The 24,779-nt window shown below is 39.9% G+C and overlaps 1 protein-coding gene across 1 annotated transcript in view; it reads left to right on the top strand.

The window, feature by feature from the left end:
- Positions 1 to 24,779, top strand: part of UVRAG (UV radiation resistance associated) — a 155,497-nt gene that overhangs the window by 124,215 nt on the left and 6,503 nt on the right. The window contains exon 14 of the mRNA XM_067533189.1: positions 7,691 to 7,782. Within this exon, the coding sequence (XP_067389290.1) occupies positions 7,691 to 7,782 (92 nt within the window). The remainder of the gene's footprint in view (positions 1 to 7,690; positions 7,783 to 24,779) is intronic.

Here is a 24,779-nt window from a genome sequence, read left to right as displayed (position 1 = left end):
AAAGAGCTTATCTTTCCAAATGCAGAAGATATTTGTCCTGTCTTTAGAGGCAAAGCAGACAGTTCCCAAATGATGACAGCCGCAGAAGTGTGTCCGCAAGAGATGCAAAGAATTTTGTTCTACAAAAAAGCTGTTGATGAAATGGGTTCTTCCTCGGGCTTTAACCCCCTTTCAGTAGACCAAAGCTAAGATGGGGGAGTGTCTGGGCGATATTGGTCATAAGAGGAGCACTCCAGCAGCAGCTAGAACCACAGTGAGGAAAAGTAGAGGAATATCTTGTAGTATGAAGCTAGATTAATTGTTATACTATTTTATGGTTTTGCTACTTTCATATGGCATTCCAGATAATTGCAATTATAAAAGCTATGTCTGAAGACCTCTTCAGTGCCATAACAATTGGTGGAAAATTTAAGTAACTGATTAGGTCAGTTTGGTGTAAGAAACGGGGCATGGAATCATTGTTGCTTTTCATTGTGTTCTTAAATTGGACATTAAAAATGTTAGATAAGTTGGAGAACATGCCTTTGCTATATAGGTAACATCGTACAACTGGTAGATATGTTTGAATGAATGATGATACTCTTTGCTATCTTGGAAAATTGGTGTGGCCAACTTGGACTTACTTCATTTTCTTGGCATTTACTGTGATTGCCTCTTGGAAAAATGATAATAGATTTGTGTTGAAATGCAGCAGCAGTGAAACTGTGGAACAAGTGGAATCCGTGGTGTTCCTTGGAATCGTGATCAGTCAATGGTTCCATCAAAGCAAAGATTAAAAGGAGATGTGCCTTTAGCCACAAGTGCTGCATAGAAATTGACAAAATTATGGACTGATAAAAACATATTTGATACCAAATGAAAACTTATTATACCAATATAATAATCTTACTCTATGGTCTGGAAGCGGCTGCACTAAATGGAACAGACATCAGAAGTGTGGAGGCAGTAGAGATGATTTCTTTAAAAGATGGGAGGTATAAAATGGAATGATTTTAAGACAAACTAAGTTAGGAGAGTAGGATGTGAAATTAGAGCATGGGATTCACTATAATCGCAGTGGGGGACACTGCAGAAGACAGGCACAATAAGGTGCCAGAGAAAATGCAAATACAACCAAGGTCATTCTGATCTAAATGGCAGGGCATCATACACAGGGATATGACCAGGCTGTGCTTAGTGGAGGAATAAGCCATGGACAGGAATGAATGGTGATGCAGTATTGCTCCCTGTGTCTGCAAAGATGCTCGAAGAGAAGATTTTGTAAGGTTAGACTATTTTGTTTAGTAGTCTGTTTTTCCCCAAGACTTCAGTTTGCCCAGGACTAATTTTCTGCTTATACAACTAATGTACTTTTTCCTTATATTCTCAAGTTTATTTTGTTGGAATTGTATCATCTAATGGTGAGATACGTTTAAGCATCACTGGGCCAAAAATAACTGACTCGATTCGAGGAAGAGAAGAGAAAGCAAAGTAATTAGAAAATAGAATGGCAAAACCCTCTAACTTTCATAAATGTACAAGTTACACTTTTTAACATTTCAATGCCAGAGTTAGATACTTTGGAATACTCTGGAATTGGAAGGTTCTGTACAAAACCCAGTTCTCTTCCAAATGTACTTTCTTGGTGCCAGGAATGACTCTGCTGCTACCGTAACAGGTTATTGAACTGGAACTAGAGATATAGGTTCTCTTCTGCCACTGACCTACTGTGTGACCTTGGGCATGTGTATTAATCTCCTTGCCTGTTCCTCTCATACCCTTTGTTTTGTCTGTTTAGGTTATTTGTTTGCATTGTAGTATTATCTAGGGGACTCGGACATAAACCAGGGGCCATTGTGCTAGACACTATACAAGCAGAACAAAGACAGTCCCTGATCCAGAGAGTTTACAATCTAAGTACTGTATAAAACAACAGATGGGCCTAACTGATGGAGTACAAGGAATCAATGGGACGCTATTAGTCACCATGGCAGGCAGTGGTCTCAGCAGCTGCCTGTTTTGTGTTTTGTTTAAGGCATCAGTGTAAAGGGCAGTTTTAAGGAGGGATTTGACAATTGTGGGATCTTTAGTCTGTCTGTGTACAGGTAGTGTCTAGCACAGTGGGCCCTCATGTTAGTTAAGGCCTCAATGTACTATAAATAGTTATTTATAAATTGTAAATGGTAGAATTTAGGAGATGGAGACTGCACAATTCAATAATGCTCTTTCGTTATCAGTGGAACATCTGGTTAGCCCAGTGTGTTACTTTTGTGCTGTAGCTAAGTTAATTTGTAATACAGTTCCAGAGAGGTAAATAGAAACAATTAGAAACTGCTTTTATTTTTAATGGAAAGTTAAGGAGTTTTAAACCAGAGATGGCTTGCTTGTGGTTGGTTAGAATAAACTTGATATGTGACAGATCCATCAATGACCATTAAAATGTTTGTATTCCATTCTCCAGGAGAATCTTGTTAGCTTTACTTCCATAAATTTCTTGTGCAAGAATGGGAAATTATCTGTTGTTAATATGAGTTATGTATATAACTTATCAAGTATATATAAATCCACCCTCAAAGTTGGGAACTGTTGCTTTAAACATAGCCTAGTTTATGTCTCTTTGCCTTCCAAATGGTAATTGGTGAAGAGGCTGTAAGACCAGATGAAATCCAGCCCAACACTTTATTTTTAACAACCCATTTAATCTCATACTTCTCCACAAATTGACTATAGGTGCTTCTTGAATTTATATGATCTTCGTGTAAAAGCTGAGTTCCCAATTTGCGTTACTGTAGCCGCCTAACTTTTCAAATTTATCTTCCTAGTGTTAGTTCCTTACCATTGTATATGTTGGATCTATCCATCTTACTGATACTTTCAGAATATTGAAATCCTTGATAAGTTCACATTAGTGTCCTTGATTTGAGACTAAAGAGCCAACTGTCATCAAATTTAACCCCAAATTTAGATTTGTGTAATAACCTTTTGCAAAACTTAAAGGTCAATGTGATTTTTTTTTTTTTTTTTTTTTGGCAATTTAAAACCCGTTACCATTAAAACTCCTCTTGTGTCTACACTCCGAGAAATGCAATATTGTGCTAGTGAATAAGTAGAAAGTAATAGTGTTAACTTGTGTCCAAGGTCAGAAATGCAAAAAAGGAAACTATAGTGAAAAGAGATTTAGGAGATTGTCTTGTTAAATCTAAATCTCTTGATATGTAGGTAAAAAAACGTTTGGGGTTTTTTAAAAGGTTTTTTAAACTTGACAATGCCCTTAAGTTCTTACAGAATACATTGTTCAGACCTGCCATCTCTGTTCCCCTGTGCTGCACCCTCTAAAGATGTGTCCACACCACTAGTCGCGCAAGTACATACCCAGGGGTTGGGCAGGATTGTACTTGGGTGGCTATTTGGAGCCACCCCATCCACACTAGCACACTAAAAACAGCAGTGCAAGCAGAGCTGGTGCATGTGTGTCTACTCATGCTGGGAATCACGTCTCCCAGCTGCTGTGCAGACCTACCCTAAATTGCCATATTTTGCTTCCATTAAAGTCAATGTGTGATTTTCTAGTGACTGCAATGGAGGCAGGCTCGTACCAGAGACTGAATCCGACTTTTAATGTAATCAGTTTATTTCTTCACTCCATGTGTACAACAGACTTTTGTGCACTCTAGTAATATCTGTACAGCATTTTGGAAAACAAAGCTGGAGCAAGGATAGAGCAATTAATATTTTATTTCTAGAACGTCACCAAGGGCTCACAAACATAAATTTTAGCATAAATCTGGTTTGTGTTCTGAAATGAAAACAGGCTCACTTTCCTCAGACAGTTGAAGTGGTCATGTTTGTAACATTCAGCAAGGGGACAAATTTATCTACATCCTAAAACAAATCGCCATTTTCTGCTCATACTTGTGTAAATGTAATGTGTGTTTAGGGAAGTACTGTTGGAACTGGCAGCTTTTGATGGTAGCAATTAAGTCTTTGATAGCTGGAAGTTCAATACAGTGATCAAGATTGCACAAATTCACTCATACTTGTATGTTACTTGTATCTTCTTTCCTTCCTTCACTCCACCCATGCCTTACACTTCATTGCTCCCCTTCCTGTCTTCACCTGCTCTTATCTTTTTGCCTCCCTTAATGATTCCTTTATACCTACCACCCAGAATCTCCACTGTCATATCAGTTGTCTCACAACACCCGAACTTCCTTCACCTGCAAAAAAAACCTTCCTCCACTAAGTCACTGAAACAATAAAAGGAATTTAGGCAGGCAGTACATTTACCTCAACTGGTAATTTCAAGGACCCTGGGAATAACACTGTTACTGTTGTGAAGGACTATGGATCTTAAATTGCCACAAGTGATTAGGACCAAATTTTTTTTATATAAATTCTCTGGAAAAAACAGCCAATCTGTGAACACAGTGAGTGGTCAGTGGACCAGCTGCTCGTTACTCCAGGGAGAACCTCTGAGAGCTCAATGGTTGGGATTTGCCAATCACTAACCTGTGCAGTGATACCAGGGTCTACGGGGCCTAGAGGGGAGTACTTGTGTTGCCTATGGCACTGTAATTAGGGAGCTGACCCATAGAAGGCATAAGGTGCTTCTCAATCCTGGATGCCTCCAGGAAGCATCACAGTGGCTATTACATTTTATGGTTCAGTCTGCTGTTGCAACAACTTCTTAAGTAACGAGTGGCATCTAGAAGAATTCCTGCCAGAAATTAAATGCTTGAATTATCACAAAACCTAAAGTAGCCAAAGTAATATTTAGCAGATACACTTCGTGTTTTAACCTTCTTAACATATTTCAAAGACAATGAATTAATCTTCAGATGGACTGGAAAGGAAGACTCATTCTTGCAAGACCTATTTTCTGCTCCATGCTTATTTCAAGCAGTGTACCATTTCTTGAACATAAAGAGCTGATCAAGTGCTTAAATTTTGTTACAATGTGTGGGTTCAACAAGTTCAAATTGATTTTAAAAACTCGCGGAATGATATCTACAGTTAATTCTTGAAGGGCACAAATGTTAATTTATTTTATTTTTTTAATATTCCCTCTTATACCAATGACAAAAGTTATATATGTAGATGTACAAAGAAATCACATGATTCTAAAAGCAGCCATGTGGTCACCACATATCACGGGTATGGTGACTCTTGCCAGATGTAACTTCAGTTATTCCTCTGCAATATTAACCATACATATCTATAGGGTAAAAGATTGTACTTACTGAACTGCCCTAGAAATAGTGGAGTTTGTTCGATCAGATGTCTTGCTAAGGCTCAGTACTATAGTATGGCAGATAATAATCCAACATGGAGTTTACATTTCAGCATATCTGCTTAGCCTTTTTCTTAACATTTTTAATATGGGCCTCACTGGAAGATCATTCAATGGCATTTATGAATTAACTTAGTGATATAACATTGAGTTAGTAGAAACAGTTATTGTCCATATTTAATATTGGAGAGTCATTCTTCTATATAGTCTTCTCATGCTGGTTGCATGCCTGCTTTAAAGGGGAAAATCCCTTAATCTTGTCCTTTTCATGTCATGAAACCGTAGAATTTAAGGATGACTTAAAAATTGGGTATTTTGCAAACATTTGGCTGTGATAGTATAGTCCAAATGTAATATCACCGGGCATTTTTTTGTTTGTTTCTAATAGTTTCCTTTGCTCCAGGCTAGTCCTTTATTTAACCAAATCCAATGGTACCCTATCAGGAGAAGGTAGATCATTTGGTAATTTACATTGCATGGTGTTTTAATCCAGGTTCTGTCACTGTAGTGGAAGGTATGCATCACAGCCCACTATACTACATAATTTTAGGTCCATATGGAAATAATAAACTCTGCAGTAAGTGGCCTTGTGTCTCACAATCCAGTATTGGGAATTCTTTTTTCCAGAACAATTTTTTTCCTCCTTAAACTCAGATGACAATAGAAATAATTCTCAGCTCCAAGATTCTATTAAGGAAAAACTTTGCATTAAAAAAAAAAAAAAGAAGAAACGATCAAATAAGAATTATTTGCTGATGGAGCAGACTCAATCTTCATTATTTCCCAAAGTATATTCATTTACTCCCCAATTCAGCAAGATATTTAAGCAGGTGTGTAACTTTAAATATGTGAGGAATCTCTTTGACTTCAGTGAGGTTTACTTGCATGCTTAAATACCTTGCTGAATTAGTGCCTATGAGCAGGTGCTAAGCATTTATTTCTTAGAAATGCAGTTATTTCTTTGCTCCTATTTATGGCAATGCTCATTAAATGTAAACATCATTTTATCAAACCAAGACTGACTTATTCCAACAGATTGTGTTATAAAAGTTTAATTTTAGGGCTCTCTTTCCTTGTATAATCAATGGCAGGAGAGTAAATCTGACTCCAAAGCCTCCCTGAATGATTAGTGCCTTTGGATTATGAAAGATCATTAGGGTCTTAATCTAAGTTTGCATTTGTAGAAGCTACATTTAGTAATACAAATTAAGTTGTGTAGTTAATTTAACACACTGAACTGTTGCCATTGGGAGAGCAGGGGGTAGGTGTGAGAGGCTGCAAGAATATTTTAGATAACAATGAACTCTGAGTGGACAAAGTTGGATAAATCTACATATGTAACCTACATACCATAATCTAATTTAACTACTACCTGGGTATCTGGGCTTGAAGAGCCTCTATCAGAAGTAAAAGGCATTGATTTTTAGTTTCAGGACCACTAATGATTTTCCAAGTGTAAAGTTAGTATTTTCTGGTCACTGACGTTATGGTAGCTAAATTAGGTCTGATTCAGTTTATCATTAATCAAAGATGGAGGGTGGAAGTATTTCACAACTTTATAAAAAACAGCGCGCGTAACCATGAACCTCTTTGATCTGTTGACACGCACATCTGAGTTAATACTTCGATCAAGTAATCTTCGAGTGAGTCATTATCAGGAAACACCTGTCTCCCTCTCTCTCCCCCTCCTCCCCCCCCCCGCCTTTTTACTACTGTAAAGACTTTACGACTACATTGTGCTACATTGTATCTCTACTTGTGATGCCAAATTCCACAGAACTAGTAGGTATAGTGCGGCTGTAGTTAAATAGAACATAGCCTTAACTTAATGTTGTTGATCATAAATGGATCACAGGGACTTGTTTAAGTGGCACATGTGGGGGATTACATATATAGGGTTAATTATCAATAACTGATATTGTTGGGTTAATTCCTAACACGCCACACCAAAATTATATCTCATTTAGCACAGAATTGTTTTAATTGTTTACACATGGGTGTTCTCAAACTATCAGCTTTTTTTTAAAGCTAGGAATATAGGAATGCAGTACTGAAATATAATCTGCCCATTTTTTATCAGCCTGCTTTACAGGGAGAGCACAGTCATGCTGTATGCCGGAAACAGAGTAGTTAGAATATGTAACAAGGATTAATGGTCAGATGGACTGATTGTTTTATCCCAGTCATTGAGGGGTTTTCTAATCCATTATTATGGGGCTTCAATTTACATTTAAGATACTCCCAACTAAAGGAGAGCATATTTTCAATTACTCCTTTTCCCCATTTTGAATTGATTGGTTATCCTTCAGTTCTAATTCACAAAGCTAGTAAATTAACCATGCTCTCCCTCCCACCCCACCTTTGAAATGTAGTCTAGTGTTCAGCAAGCCTTATTAATTCTAAACAATTCTTTCTTTGTAGCTTAGATACCAACATGGACTGGGTACTCCAGATCTAAGGCAAACTCTTCCTAACCTGAAAAACTTCATGGAGCACGGGCTAATGGTCAGATGGTAAGTGCCTCTGTTTCACCAGTTAACTTAAGTAATATGAAAGTAGGGAGAATACAGTGAGAATACGGTGATTGTGACAGAGAACAAGGCATTAGAAACAAAAATGAAGCTGGTGAGGATGTCTTTAGAATTAGCCAGAGCCCCATGGACTGATGGTTGCTGATACATGCATTGTACAGAGGGAGGAGCATTTAATTACATACAAGAACAATGCCAACAGGTTCCAGATCTCTTACTTCCTGACAAGAGGAAGAGATCTAAAAAAGATGAGACTTTAAAGTGATACCAGGAGATAAGGTTGTGGAGCAGCATAGATGGCTTGTAATGGACTTGTGGGTGGAAAGACTAGTGCGGAAGGGGGGTGGGTGGGGAAGGGGAATACAAAATGAGTTGCGGAACAAAGGCTAAAGTGGTGGAGGCTTGCAGATAGGGAGGTTATTCTGAGATTAAAGGAAGAGGTTCCATGGAGATTGGACAGTGTCCAAACTGACCATGATGATATCACCAAGGATTGGGGGAAACACTTTACAGAAAGGGAACAAGGTGCTTGTGGCCAATGAAAGAAGAGAAATTTCATGGCATGAAAATGTGGTGGTGGTCCTCACTATGTATAGTGGGCAATAAAGGAGAAAGAAGAGTGTAAGCAATGATAAAACAGTGGAAAATTATGAAGAATACAAGCTCGTAAAGAAAATAGCAAAAAGAGTGGTTGTGGAAACTAAGGGTTGGGCATTTAAAGCCTTATATTCAGGACTACTAAAGAAGGAAGAGGGGAAAAGGCGTATATAGATTAGGCAAAGAAGCACAGAGAGCCTGAGAGCTGTGAAGTGGGTCAAAGATGAAAATGGAAGAGTATTAATGGAGGATGGTAGGATCATTAGGGCATGACAATGATTTTATGAGAAACTACTCAATGAAGAAAGTGTGAAGAAGCTATTGAGGGAAGTATGAGCAAGTAACAATCTCACAAGACCTATTCTCAAATTGGGACTCGGAAAGTGCTAAAGATAAAATATGGGAAAGCAGTGGGATCTGACGGTATGCCATTTGAGGCATTTAAAGCATGGTGGCGATTAACTTTTCAATGTAATTCTCTGTACTGGAAAAAGTCTTACAGGCAGAGGAAGAGCACACTGGTCTCTACCTGCAAGCATAAAGGAGATGTGCAAGAATGTAATAAATACTGTCCTATCAAGTTAACAAGTCGAACGATGAAATGGTTGGAAAGAATGATCAAGGGAAGTTTTCATGAGCAGCTAGAACATTAGGTAATCAACGAGTTTGGGTTTATGCCAGGAAGGTCATCAGTGGACACAGTGTTTGCACCTGAATATTGCAGGAGAAGTACCGGGAGAAACAAGGAATTGCACTGAGTGCTTTTGGAATTAGAATAGGATTATGACAGAGTTCCTAGAGAATTGTTATGCTGGTGCCTGCAGTCATGCAATCTTCTGGAGACACATTTCAGACTACCATGGACACACAATAGGGTAGCACAACACTAGTGAGAAGCAGCAGTGGCTGCAATGAATTATTCACTGTGAGGGTATATCTGGCTAAAGGATCAGCCTTAAAACTCATTCCTGTTTGTGATTGTAATGGACACCTTGATGCAGGAAATTAAGGGAGAGGTTCTATGAAGCATGGTTTTTGCTGATGACGTGTTCCAGAGATAAATATGAATTAGAAAGGGACATAGAACCGTAGAGGGCTGTATTTGAAGAAAATGGCTTATGAATCAGCTGACAAAAGATGGAGTACATGTCATGCTTCATTGAGGAGGTAATGAGAATCCAGTAAAACTAAATGGTCTGGGGTTAGTCTGTGCAACAATTTAAATATCTTGCTTCAGTGTTGAATAGTCATGGGAATGTGGATGCAGATTTAGGAGCCACGTGAAGAGAACTTAATATAAATGGAGAGAGTAAACTAAAGAGCAAAGTGTGTGTGATCGAGATTGGACCAGTCATGACATAAGTGTAGGAATGCTAATCAGTGAGGAAGAGAGAGAGAGAACTCCTACTTTACACTGCCAAAATGAGAATGCATAGGTGGATACTAGGTAATACTAGAGCTGATCGGTAATGTAGTGAAATGCTACGAGCCTTGATGCAGATAGCCCCTATTATGGAATAGCTGAGGGGGAGTATGGGATTGAAGGACAGGATGGATCATTCGATAATTGCCCTGTTCTGTTCATTCCCTCTGAATCATCTGGCACTGGCCATTGTCGGAAGACAGGTTTTTAGGCTAGATGGACCATTGGTCTGACCCAGTATGGCCGTTCTTATGATCACTGGGACATGTGAAATGATAAAATGTGGAATATGTTGCTAAAGTAAAGAGCTAGTAGTCACAGGACACAAAACACAAGGAAGACCTAGAAAAAGGTGGTTTGAGATGTTGAAGGAGGACATGATGAAAGTTGATGTCTTCGAAGACACATTTGACAAGTATGCTAGGAGACAAAGAACAAAAGCTGCTGACCCTGACTGATGGGACAATGTGAAAAAGAAGAAACAGGTGAATAAATAAATTAAAAATTCCTGTGGAGATTTTCTTATGTACTTTTTCACTGCTTTACTGTATGTCCCTGTAACTTCTGAAAAATTCTCAAACTTTACCATGATTTAATCCATACTCTGATAATCTTCTGGACATTCTCCATTTGTAATCACATCACATCCTTGTGGTAACTAGAGCACAATAAATTGATAATCTAACTACCCCCTTAAAATAGCAGTCACTGCTCAATTTTGGAGGGAAAGGAGCATGTAAGTGGAAAAAATATACCTTATCTTTAAGGTCAAGGCCTAAGACCCTGGACCAACAGGGGAAGAGAGTTATCCCGTTATGCTTGTATTTAGCAACTGTTAGCAGAAGCATTCTAATATCAAAATAGTGTCTAAAGAACCAAAGATCCAAAGGATACGTGTCTTTAGATTGGTCACCACCTTGAACTGAATTATAAAGCAATCAGAAGCCCAAGCAGTCCATGGAGAACAGGTGAATCGTTTACCATATCGTTCATGTTGCTAAGTGGTCAGCCATGTTGTACGAATTTCATTACTTTTCTCAATAGATTTAAAGAACGTACAGAGGCATTAGGATTATAAAGTACACATGCTACACAAGCCTCTTATGTTAAACAGGTTTTTTCCATGCATTGTCACTTTCATAAATCACTTCTTACCCTTGCTGACTTTTCTTTTGCTGTAGGGACACTTGGTGGTACTCTGAGTTGATTAAATGCAGGCTCTCTTACTGCTCCAGTGAACCCAACAATTTACCTTATTCTGAAAGTTTTCATTTCAGCAAAATAAGACTAGTAGTATATATGAGTTCTTCATCCCAGTCCTTTCTAAAGGAAGTCAATGTTTCCTTTTAATGGGAACACTAACCCATAAGCACTGTGATTGTCTTAACATTTCTGGTACTGTTGCATGGTTCTAAACAGACCATTCAAAGCAAGTACTATTTAAAGGTATCTTTTTTTTCTTTGCATTTGATATGAAGTGACACAGCTTACTGATGGATTGGTTTTCTTTTGGTGTTAATAACCTGGATGTACCTAAGAGATCTGTGCTGCTGCCTATCAGTGTAGTAGCAGAGCACCTTCCACATCAAATAAATAGCAACAGTAAAATTCCTAGTGGAAGTATAGAACAATATAGTCCACTGTCTACCCTGGTGTAAGAAAAGAGCAGGAGAGATGTCGTGTGAGGAATCAAAGTAGAGGTAGAATACTTAGAGAGCCCACCACAGAGCAGAGTTTTTGTTGATGGTGATAGAATCCTGTAGAGAATGAGGAAAAGGCATGAGTCTGAGCACTGGTGCTGGCAGTCATGAGGCTATTTTGGTACTTTGTATATTCAGTTGCATCTCATTTACCAGTCTTAAGATGTATCTTGAGCTCACTTGCATTTTAGGAACATTCCAGAATAAAATAGGCAATATAGCAACCAGAAGTTTTTAAAAAAACACAACAAAACAAAAATCCAGAAGAGCCTGATAACTTGTAAGTCACTAGTTCTCAGTGCCCACAATGGCCTTCTTGCTGATGTGCCGTTTTTGGGAGGAGAGATCAGTCTCCTCCAAGCCAGTGACCAGGTCATTACCACCTTCTTATCTCCCTTAAATGGCTAGAGTATTATATTTCATTAATTCTCCAAAAACACTAATCAGTAATGGACTCAGATTAGTCTCTGAAAGTAATTTAGTTAGGGTTGAAAGAGAATGTTGGCAATAGAGAAGAAAAATACAAAAATAGCAAAGTCGTAATAAACTTCATAGATGGGAATAAGCATCTAGATTAATATGGTGACAAGCGTTGCTATGGTGGCACTAAACAATTTACAGAATATTGAAATTCTACTTTATCTTCCCTCAGGAAGTCCAAATTAATCCATGGTGTAACTTCACTGATATCAGCTTTAGGCTGTGAGCCAAATTCCATGCTTTCTCCCTTTGCTAGTTCTGACCTTCTAACAAGTCACAGAAAGGAGGAAAGCATATCTTAGTTTTTGTATAGTATATATCACTGTTATGTCAGTGCTAATAGTTGTCTATCACTGAGCACTCTAGACCTGTGGAAGGAGAGAAGGATCTGGCATTATTTCTGTAAAGGTGGAATCCATTTAGCGATAATGTGGACAGGATCAAAATTTTCAATCTTGATTAAACAGGGATGAGGTGATTTGTTTGTGATCTGTTTAATAATCAGGAGTACATTTACTTGTATAGACACGGTGCTAGATATCCTTTTTTTCTCTCCCTTTTTATACATAGTATGCTTTTGAAGTACTAGTGTTGGAAGCCTTCATTATCGTTTAGGGACATTGTCTTTACATAGGAAGGTATTTCCCTCAGCGTGATGTATGGTCATTAGCAAAACAAAACACATTTTTTGGCTAGGTGATCTTTCAAAACGTATGAATATTAGGCATGGTTCATTACCCCAGTGAATATCTATGTCTCATTTCCTTCTCACCTCTAAGACTTGTATGTATAGTCATTCTTTTTTAGGGTTAATTATTCTAAACAATACTTCTTAGTACTTCTTTATAAAATAAATTGAAATCAATCTTTTCTGGGAGCACAGCTCAAGGGAGAAATTACAGACTAGATTTTCAAAGTCAGGCACTTGCAGTTGTGCATTTATTCACATGAGGGCAAATACGTAGCGTGTATTGGAAAATATCTGGCTCTCTATATAAAGTAAGCGCACACACAATACCAGCTGTTAAAATGGGGATTTGCAGGCCACTGCTGGTAAGTCACTTGATAGGCTGACTACAGTCAGTTTCATAGGATAATTGTTGAGGCTTTTCCAGGTGTCCTTCAACTCTCAACATTAGATTGGGAGTGGTTGAGGTAGTCTTTCTTGGTTTTCTAAGTTTGCCCTTCTGCTGCCTCTCCTCTTTACTTTGGTCCTGTGTCTTGTTCGCTTGCTCTTCTTTAATGTTTACCAGCAACCGTGACAAGTCTTACTAAATTTTAAACTGTCATCTATTCCACAAACTTATTCCTGTAAACTTCATTATTCATGTTCATAGTACAGTTCCTCTTTCAACAGGATCGTTTGTCAAGGATCTTATTATTTTGGTTGACTTTATACAACTTCGAATTCATGCGGTAGTGACCTGCGTTAATGGCAGTCTTCTGATAACATGGCACCATTGGCTTCCTCTTTCCAGTTCTTTCCTATGGAAAGAAGGCCTAGGACCAATGTGGGAAAAAATTACAAATTCAAAAAGAAATTGTGAATTTTAGTATGGATAAGGTTCACTTTTAAAATGCAACTGTTAAGGCAACCTATCAGTTCAGCTAATCTGTTTGTAAATAATGTTTAGTCCATTGCCGTCAACTCTGTATTGAGAACTTCAGTCATGAATTACTCTTTCAAGGTTGAGGTCTTTGGAGCGACATGGAGTTTTTTTGTGCACAGATTGAAGCTAGTTGCACCACCTATGCAAACTCTACATCAGTGCAGCTAAATTAAAAGGATAATGCTGCTAGCCTGGGGGATACTCTGAGAGAAAAAAGTGAAATTGAATTGTTCTGTTTTAAAATGAATACTTATGCCTCGCTTGCTAATTTAAGACTAGTTTGACCTTTTATGAAACAAAATTATATTGAAATGTTCTTGGAATTCAATTATTGCTTTGCATTTTGATTGGTTTTATAAGTAGACATTATATATGTTACATATATACATAATATATAATCAATCAAAATGGTATTTGGCACTTGCGATGCATTTCATTTGAAGATCGAATTCCATTAGACAAAACTTCCTCACCTTTCTGTGGTAGACGTTATCCCTCAGTTGCTGGTAAATTGACTAGCCTGAAAGGTCAATGAGGAGCCAGTGGAAGAACCCGGGAGTGAGAGGCAGGGAGGGCAACCTGCTAGAAAGTCCTTTTGTGCTGCACCCAAGTGACCAAGCACAAAAACACGACCAAGCAGCCAAGAGAGAGAGAAAACCAACCAAAGACATCTGAGCAGTATGGCATCCTCTGGATGCTGGGTTGGTGCCCCTGGAAGTTGGCAACCAGAGCAGTTGCTGTAATCACCTGCCCCTGAGGCCTGCCCTGCCCAGAGGTCATGATCTAACCACTAGACACATCCATGTTATATGCATTAGAAAAATAAAAGCTGGTGGTGATGGCTTTCCCAGCAAAACTACAGATTTTGTGGTACAGTCTGGGAATGCAAAGTAATACGCATCACAACAAGATATTTAGGGTATAAATGATACTGATGTTGTGGTAATACGTAGGAATGTCTGTCATTTACTAGGGCCCCATTGTACTGGATGCTGTCCAAACACATTAGATGTCCCTGCCCCAAACAGCTTACAGTCTAAATAATAAACACTATTACTTACAAATGTATATGAATCATGTACTGTAAACTCCATTCAATTTATTAAGATAGTTATAACGGGGGAGGAGGGAGTTTAGCAGGCTAGCCCGCTTCCATATTTTTTACAGAATTATTATTGGGCAACCAGTGCTGCTAGAAGTCTGCGTTCTTTGAGCACTCTCAAGCCTGGGAATTTCTTAATATATAGGATGTTGTTTGGGGTTAATCTGATTCATAAATTACATGGAGTCCTTTTGTTATTTTATGGCATATGAATTCTCCACATTCTCAGCTCCTGTTGTCTGTTAGCATCTGTCTTCCACATTTCAGTGCAGTCCTACATTTTTGTTAGAGCTGGTCAACATTGAAAATTTACATTGGAAAAATCCACACCCCTGAAAGCCATATTTAAGCCGACCTAACCCCAGGTGTTAGACAGTGCTACTTCTTGGGGAGATGGACTAACTACAGTGACGGGCGAACCCTTCCCATCACTGTAGTGAGAGTCTACGCTGAAGTGCTGCTGGTGTACTTCTGTAGTGTTTTAAGTGTAGACATACCGTTAAATGAGCACTAGGATAGATTTGCACCTTTTTGCTTGAACATGGCTTGTTAATATCCAGTTATGCTGTTTGCTTTTCTCCCTATTCCTTACCTTGCTGTGAGCTTCTTTAACCACTTCATGGACAGTTTCAGTTACATCCAGGCCTCATTATATGGGGCCTCCTGCTGCTCCTTTTAGTCATGGATGTGATCTGAACTATCTAAGTGCTTCTTGAATTGGCAGGGTGCACTCAACTACCAACCTCACTGAATTGCCTTGTGCCATAGAAATGTTAGGGTAGTTTAAATGACAATGTTGAAATAATTGAGCAAAGTCTTCATTTCTCAAGATAGACGTAAGTTTGGATATGAAAATAACCTGCTACCCTTTGGGGGAGGCTCTTCCACTTATTTCAGATTTGTATCCAAATTGAGAGTACCAGCTTGACGTACCTTTCTAATTCCCTATTTCAGAGTCCATTCTTCAGTGCATAACGCTGAGACGGCCCATGGCTCTGTTGCAGATCTGCACACAGTGTCTTTGTATTAGGGTTTAATTTCCCTGTTGTGTTACTGCTGGATCTCTCTGCCTGATGAGAATTTTATTGTTTTGGTTTCTTTGGCACAACATTTTTTTAAATGATTTATACATGTTTTCACATCTCAACATTAGTGATTTATTCCTTCAAGTTCCCAGGTCTCCAAACTCTTGTTCCTCCTCAGCATCTCTCCTGACACCTATATTCTACAGTGTTTACATATTTCATCTACAAAATATTTCTCGTGCTATGTGCAGGCAACATCAAGATAGATTTGTCAGTTCCCACACTCTGTTATGATGGCTCTGAGTAGCAAGACTTGCCTTTCTGATATAAAGGCTGGATGTTGGCTCTTTTTCTTAAGATGAAAGCTGATGAGGCTACATTGTTAAGTATTCTATCCCAGTTGCAGTACTCAAGTATTTTTGTTTCCTTAGAGAATAATTCTCCCTGCTTTGCAAATCTTTTAGTCTTGGAGCTTCATTGGCTTCCAGAAAAGCAGCTCATTTTTAAGAATAGTTTTTGCTGATGTAGATGGCTCTGCAGCCATATTCATCATATATTTTAAAGCTCTTATTCTACATTGGCATGCCTTTTGCTTCAGCTTCTGAGGATTACTGACACTTTCTCATTTTTAAACTGTATAACTTGGGGCCAAGATACTTGTTTATATTCCTCTTCATTTATGGAGCTTTCTCTTTCACAAGTTAAGCTCTTTAAATTAAATTTAAATCAAGTCTAAGGCTTAGTTTCATTATTTTCTAATCTTAATTTTAGTCCAACTTTGTCTAGCATTCCAAGAACAATGTAAAATGTTGCCAAAGGAAAAGTGACTTGAGCACCAAGTGAAGAGTGCACTTCAGACTTGTACTGTCCAGTAAACACGTTTCTTCTTTGTTAATGGAATATAGAAGATGTGTTTGCACATCTATAGCAAACATGACAACCCTTTCGACTTTGTCTGCTCAGGGAGATCTTGTTTTTAGACCACATATTAAAAAGCTTTATCTCAATATGTCGTTCAGGTGATAGTCCATTTGTTAAATTGGGTTTTTGGTCAATTCCTTCTTACCACCCAAAATTGTGGAGCATCTTGTCTTGCAATCTCAAGTTTCTTTTTATTTGTATATAGTTCATATGTTTGTACTCGTTTAATAGATTATTGTATTAGAGAGAGAGAGAAGATTCCTTAAGTGTTTTTTCAAAAACTGTGGTTCCTGTCACTAGGTACTGGGGCACAGTTCAGTCACCATTATTCAAGGCCTCCTAATCCTGCAATAAACAGATGCCAGTGAATGACCAATGCTCCAGTTTCCTAATGTGTCTTGGAGATACAATCTGTGATCGGTGTCAGATTTGCAGAGACATTAAGCCTAAAGACAGGGAGGCTAGGTTTAAGTTTCTGTTTATGAAGACAGCCTTGTGGCCACCCTTGGACTTTCCCATTCAGAACAAGTACCAAGCACATCTGTATTTGTCAGAAGTACTCCTCCTGTTCCTCAGGGCCAATTGCCTTCTTTGGTACTGAGGAAGGGACGCCAGAAGATAGCATCTAAGGACTCAGTATCTGAGATATCGAGGTCCTCGCTACCGAAGTCCAGCAAGAACAAAGGCAGTGGGGTGCGCTCAAGGCTGAGGCACTCTCCAATGCAGTCTTCAGTTCAGGAGGAACTATTGATGCTAGCGCTGGCCATGTTGAGATTAACCCCTGAAGTGGCTCCATCTGCTTAACTGGTACCGTCCTCAAGCACCCAGCAGCAAGAGTAGATTCCAATATCATCTATTCCAGAGGCTTATATAGCAGTGTGGGAACTGCCAAGTCTTTGGTTTCTGTGCTGGTTTCACCGGCAATCCATCAGTTCGTGCTCAGTACAGCGGCTCCTGTTTTTTACTAGCATCATCCCATCATGCTGTGCTGAGAGCACCCTTGTCTCCCGCATACCTCTTCAAGCAGTGCCATCCAGAGGAAAACTGACCATGATCTCCTTGCTACCATCTTCCCTGGGCTCCCAACATCAATCCCTGGCACCAATGGACAACCCCACCTTGGTCAGAGGAGACCATGATTCATTTTCAGACTCTGAATTTGACTCTTACATGCCGCAACCGTGTCATGTATAACACCGTTCCCCTTTGGCCATCAATCGCCCTGGTACCAGCTGGAGGCCCTGTATTGGCTGACAAGCAGACCCATGGCCTGGACAAAATTGTGTCCCAGGGCTTTACCAGTGGCCATTCTGGAACCTCTGGGAATTTCTGCCTGCCTTCAGGTCACCACCACACCCTCCCTGCTCTACTTCATCCAATAGGTATCAGGAACTACCCAGCCAAGTGCAGAAGGTAGCCACTCCCAGTACCAGTTTGGTACTGAGCCTGAAGAAATCCCTCTGAACCTCTCCTTAGAGGAGCCACCACAGCCAGTTTTGGCTTTCTTCTCCTCCTCGGCAGTGGTGTTAGAGGGTTCCTCACCTCCACCGGATGATTATTGATCCCATCAGGACCTTTTTAAAGAAGGTGGCTTCTTCCTTAGATATTCAGGTGGAATTGGTTCGAGAGACGTCTCTCAAACTGGTGGACATCTTAGCTTCTGTGGGACCTTCTCAAGTGGCTCTCCCAATTGGTGATGCTATCCTGGAGCCTACAAAGGTGCTGTGGGAGAGTCCATCTTTCCCCTCTCCATCCCACACGCAAAAAGGGCAGAGAGAAGGTATGTTTCCTCACAAGAGGCTTGAACATTTTTACAACCATGCCCCTTCGGGATTGCTCGTGGTCTTAGCTGCCAGTGAGCGAGAACAACATCTACACCGAAAGGAAAAGATGTAAAGGAACTGGATCCCTTTGGCAGAAAGTTTTATTCAACAGTAAGTCTACAACTCAGGATGGCTAAACAGCAGGCATTGCTGGGATGCTATGACTTGAGCCTCTGGGACAATCTATTAAAAGTTAGAGGAGGTGAGACAGGACTTTCTCACAATGGAGGATGTGGGTAAATTAGTGGCCAGGACCTGGCTTCAGGTAAGTTTGGACACTGCTGACTCTGCAGCTAAGGCCATGACATTAGCCATTACGATGCACAGATGTTCGTGGCTCCAGTGTCTGGTCTTCCTTAGGAAGTCCACAGACCATTCAGGACCTACCTTTTGGAGGATCTGTTGCTCTTTTCTGTGAAGACAGATGACAAACACCATAGGACTCTAGGGTGGTGCCCAAACTTTGGGCATTTATACACCTGTCCCAAAGAAGAAGCAGTTCCGACCTCAGCAGCCTCACCATTATCCAGTTTTCACACCTCACTTCTAGGACCTAAGCAGGAAACAGGGCAGAATTTATAGGAGACCACCCCCTCTTTCTGCGACAGCTCCCAGTTCATCCAGACAGCCTGGGAGTTTTAAGCTAGCATTTTAACATGTTTGTTGAGGACAGTCTACTAGTTTCCAGAGTGCCAGCTTCTCCTACTCTACTATGTAGCCAATTCGCTATCCTACTACCTAAGTGCTTGGTCCCATATCACTACGGACCAATGGATCTTAAGCATGGTGAAATTGGGATACAACTTTGTTTACTTCTCTTCCCCCTTCCCTGTCCCTTTTCAGGGACTACTCTCACAAGGACACTTTCCTTCAGGTGGTTCAATCTTTCCTTAGGTTTTTCAGAAGGAAGGGGTTTTATTGTCACTATTCCCTAATCCAGAAAGCAAAAGAGTGTGTTTGACCTATTTTAGACCTGAGAGCTCAACAGATATCTGAGGAAAATAAAGTTTCATGTGGTCACTATGGCTTCTATTATCCCCATCCTAGAGACTGGTATGCCGCCCTTGACTTAAGATGTGTATTTTCATGTGGCAGTACATCAGTGATAGGAAATTTCTCAGGATTGTGGTCAACAAATCCCACTGCCAGTTTGCAGTACTGTCTTTTGGCTTGTCCATTGCCCGGTGTGTGTTCACAAAGTGCATGGCAATTGTAGTAGCATTCCTGAGGAAGTCAAGAATTCAGATGTTTCCCTTCCTGACCACTGATTGGTGAGAGGCCAGTCCAAGGCTCAGGTGCTGTCCAGCGTGTTGGTCAGTCAGTCCACCTTCAGTGCCCTACGGTTGCTCATCAAAACAAAGAGATCAATCCTGTCACCTGTACAAAAGATAGTTTAGAGGAACTACTGTCTCAGACTCTACAGAAGCTGAGATCTTCTTTCCACACTAAGATTACAGGCAGTGCTGGCCATTGTTTTGGACTGTAAGGCCTATCCTACCACAGCAGTTCAAAATTACCTCAGGCTTCTAGGGCTATTGACCTCTCTCACTTATGTATGCCAGGCTCCATCTCCAAAAACTGCAAGGGTGACTAGTTGTGGTGTACATGCCAGTGCATCATCCTCTAGACATGTTAATTTGGGTACCAGCACAAATCTTGACCTCTCTGGATTGGTAGACAGAACCTTCAAATGTTTGGGCAGGATTCCTTTTGCTCCTCCTCAGCCAATTTTCACACTTGCATGTACTAACACATGCTTCTGCCCCTTATTGGGAGGCATGCCTGGGGTCTCTGCAGACACAAGGTTTATGGTCTGTCCATGCTTTGACTCTTCATGTAAATAGCCAGATGTCTCTGTTCTCTGACAGCTTGTCAAGCTTTCCTTCCCTATATCAATGGAAGAAATTTGCTCGTACTTACAGACAAGAGAGTGGCCATGTTCTGTGCTAACAGACAAGGTGGGACCTGGTTGACTGTGCTGTGCCAGGAGACAATGAGGCTGTGGAACTTTTTGTACTGCTAGTTCAGTCCACCTCAAAGCCTCTCACCTTCCAAATGTGCAGAAAAGTCTGGCAGACCAGTTAAACAAATCCTTCACCAATCACCACAAGTGGTTGCTCCACCCAGACGTGTTGTCAGATTCATTTTCCAGCGGGTCAGGGGGAATCCCTGTTGATTTTTTTTATTGCAAACAGGTCTATGTGGGAAGTGTCATCACATTTGTTCCTGAGCAGATCACTGCCCCGGGTCTGTGATGGACACTTTCCTGTTGCCCTGGTCACTCAAGCTCCTATATACATTTCCTCCAGTCCCACTCCTCCCTGGTTGAAAATCAGGCAGGACCATGCACAAGTCATGCTCGTAGTTCCAGCGTGGCCTCGGCAACCTTGATTTTTCCATTCTGCTGACCCTTTCAGTCAGAGCTCTGTTGACACTACTTCCGGATTCAGAGCTGATCTCTCAGGACCATGGTCACCTCTGCTGCCCCAGTCTGCAGCCCTCTACATAACAGCCTGGATGCTCCATTGCTGACACCTTAGGAAGAGATCTGTTTGAACGGGGGTCAGGATATACTTTTAAATAGTAGAAAACCTTCTAAGTCTACTTGCCTGGTGAAATGGAAAAGATTCTCTGTCTGGTTTAAGCGAAAAGGTGTTTCTCCACTTTGGGTTGTAGTCCATCATATGTTGGACTGTTTGTTATATCTGAAACACATTGGTCTTGCCATTAGTTCCATTGAAGTCCACCTAGCAGTTATCTCAGCTTTCTACCTGCCAGTTGATAACTGATCTCTTTTCCCCAATCTTATGACAATCAGATTTCTGAAAGCTTTGGACCGGTTATATCCCTAAGGGGAGGATTCTATCTCCCTCCCCCCCCCCCCCCCTTGGGATTTAAACCTGGTGTTAACAAAGTTAGTGGGTTCTCCTTTTGAACTGTTAACCACTTGTCCATTATTCATTATTCCACCTCTCAGTGAATGTAGCTTTTTGGTGACAATTATATCAGCCAGGAAAGTGGATGAATTATGAGTGCTCGTGTCTGGACCACCGTATACTGTCTTCTACAATGGCAAAGTGTACCTATGTCCTCACCCGAAGTTCCTCTCCAGAGTGGTGTCTCACTTCCATATTAATCAGGCTATTTACGAACTCTCTTCCGTAAGCCTTATGGTCATAAGAATGAGAAACTTCACACTCTAGAATGATATTAGGAGAGCATTGGTTTAGTCCTGTCCAAGTAAAATGCCAATCTTGTTATCTTCAGTGTGTATCTATTGCAAACTACATGAAGTCTCTCTTCTCAAAGAATCTTGTCCTGGATCTTCTCTTGTATCTGTTTGTACTACAGCTTCGCCAATGTAACCCCTCCGAACAGTGTCTTAGCACATTCAGTGACGGCACATGCAGCCTTTACAGCCTTTCTGGCCCAAGTACCCATTCTGGACATTTGCAAAGTAACAACCTGATCCCCAGTGCATACCTTTGCCTCATATTATGCCACTTCTGAACAGTCCAGAGATGTCAAGTTTGGACCTGTGATCCTTCAGCCTTTATTTAGGTAGGCTCCAATCCCACCTGCAGATCAAACTGCTTCTGAGTTGCCTGAAGTGGAATGGACATGTGCAATCATTTGAAGGCAGTTACTAATCTGTTCCGTAACTCTTGTTCTTTAAGGTGTGTTGCACATGTCCATTTCACAACCCATTCTCCTTAGACTCCGATAAAGAGGCAGTCTAATAAGAAGGAACTGAAGAAGCGTGGAGGCCACTGTGCGTTTATACCTTCATGCAGCAGCACGAGGCAGCAGAGGGCTCATGCATCATCCCAACAGGTACCATTGAGGGGAGAAATTGCCAGCAACTGTGCACTGGGCATTTACATACCTGAAGTGGAATGACATGTTCAACACACCTCAAAGAACAGCAATTATGGAACCAATTGGTAACCATTTCTTCCTAAAGACTGCTCTATTTTTCATAGTGCCTGATGCAAGGAGAAAAGTAAAGCTGAAGTTATTGAGCTTAGAAAACTGGTAGCTTAATTTATGAAGCTTAAAAAAATTGTCAGAATTCTTAGCTGCCAAAAGACGTAATTTCACCTTAACTTCAAATTGGCAGCCTTCTTTTGGCACCTTTTGCAGCCCTGTCATTATCGTGCATTATTTAAGCAGTAATCTTTAAGAAGGTGAGAAACTATTATTGCTTTTTAGCACAGTTGACATGATATTGGCTTAGAGCTGTGCCTGGAGCTTCAAACATTTCAAATGGCTTTAAACCAATTTAAACACCTTCAGTTAGCGTTCTTATTACCATGAGGTCATAGTTTGCAACAAAAAAAAAAAAAAGATCAAATAGTGTTTAAGTTATTTTTTTAAAGTATTCTCATACCATAGTGTGTAGCTGTGGATTTTGGCTTCTGGCCAGACAATCAAGATTTAGTATTTTGACCAGCTGTGATCAAGTAATGTTCCTCAGAGGAAACATTTTGTAGGGAGGGAAAGATACATATTTGAGACTGTGAATTGTATTTTGTCTTTCATAATATGTTAGTTTGAGAGTCTCTGTTACAGATGGAATAAATAATCTCAAATGAATGTGATTGAAAGAACTTTTTAAAAAATTAAGCTGAACAGATTGCAATTCACATCTCTTGATTGGGAAAAAATATTTTGAAATATTGTGGATAAACAGATTTAAAAAAAAAAAACTCTCTCTGAACTCCCATATTGCTGCGTAGCAGAATTCCTGTCTCTTGCACATTAGGTGCTTGTGAGATTATCCAAAGAATATAACCAGTAATCCATGAAGAGAGAGTATTCTAAGCAGAAATCTGGACACAATTGAAACATTCCGATTTTGTCACTGATGTAATATGCTTATCTATAATGCTCAGTAAATGTGAGTCTCTTTTCCCTGTTTTTATTTATGAATTCCACTCCATAATACAACTTCACTTTGCCTCATAGGTCACTGACTCCAGTCTGGTCCAAGTTGATGTCTAAGTCATCATGGTCTGATGGCAATTTTACTATATCAGTTTATCTACTTCCCTGGTCTCAGACCATTCCTAGTGGACAGGTGACCACATCTGTTTGCATTTTCAGAAGATGGGTCAAGTAGTTGTGATTGGAAGCTGAACTAACTCGCCCTTAGAAGTAGTTTGTGTCAATGTTGTACCTTAGTCGGGTGGCATGGTAAATTTTGCACTGCCACTGCGCTTTACCAGTTGGATAGATAGACTTCAGTCTCCATAGCTGCTAGACAAATACATTTTACATCTTCTAAAACGACGAGAGTCCTGTACCACTTTAAAGACTAACAAATTTCTGCAGGCATAAGCTTTCGTGGACTGCAACCCACTTCGTCAGATGCATGATCCCACGAAAGCTTATGCCTGCAGAAATTTGTTAGTCTTTAAAGTGGTACAGGACTCTCATTGTTTTTGCTGTATGCAAACTAATACAGCTACCCCTCTGGAACTTATTCTAAAGTAACGTTAAAAAATCCTCTGCCAATCAGCTTTAGTTTGCTAACTGAATGTGCTACTTAATCAGTTGCAAAACTAAATAGCCCACTGTTTTTCTAAAATCCCCAATATAGTCAGATATTGTAACTTAATGAATTCCAGAGAAAAAGAGGTAGGATCAGAGACTAAAATAGGGAAAGAATAAGTTAAAAATTACTTAAATATATAAAATGGGTAATGACTGCCTAGGAAGGAATACTGTGGAAAGGGATTTGGGGGTCATAGTGGATCACAAGCTGAGTCAACAATGTCACACTGTTGCAAAAAAAGCAAACATCATTCTCGGCTGTACTAGTAGGAGTGTTGTAAGCAAGACATGAGAAGTAATTCTTTCGCTCTTCTCTGCGCTTATTAGGCCTCAGCTGGAGTATTGTGTGTGGAGTAATGTAAGTCCATGGGCTCTGATGGGCCTTCATAAATAAACAGATGGGGACAAATTAATCCCTGGTGTAATTCTACTAAAGTCAGTTGAATTATACCAGGGATGAATTTGTCCTAAATTTGTTGCAGTGAGAATACTCATGGTATTTTTCCAACACTTTTTTGTAATTTTAATTAATTTTTTTCTAATTGTGGATTATGAGGTCTTTAATTGTCCCATTTCTTTTATTTAGCTATTCGCTCCATATATTCCCTAAATTTGTATATTTAATTTAGCCTGTGTCCAGTCTTAATCCAGTGCTGATTAGGGAAGTACAATACCTTTATTTTAATTATTGAATCAGAAGTATAAGAACCCAGGGAGCTTACAGTGGAAACACCTGGCATGC

Source organism: Emydura macquarii, unplaced genomic scaffold (genome assembly GCF_026122565.2).
Source record: "Emydura macquarii macquarii isolate MOO-44397 ecotype Brisbane River unplaced genomic scaffold, CSIRO-AGI_Emac_v2 contig_3328, whole genome shotgun sequence".
In the NCBI taxonomy this organism is placed as follows: Eukaryota; Metazoa; Chordata; order Testudines; family Chelidae; genus Emydura; species Emydura macquarii.
The sequence above is the reverse complement of the archived record's forward strand: the minus strand, read 5'-3'. Positions and strand labels throughout refer to the sequence as shown.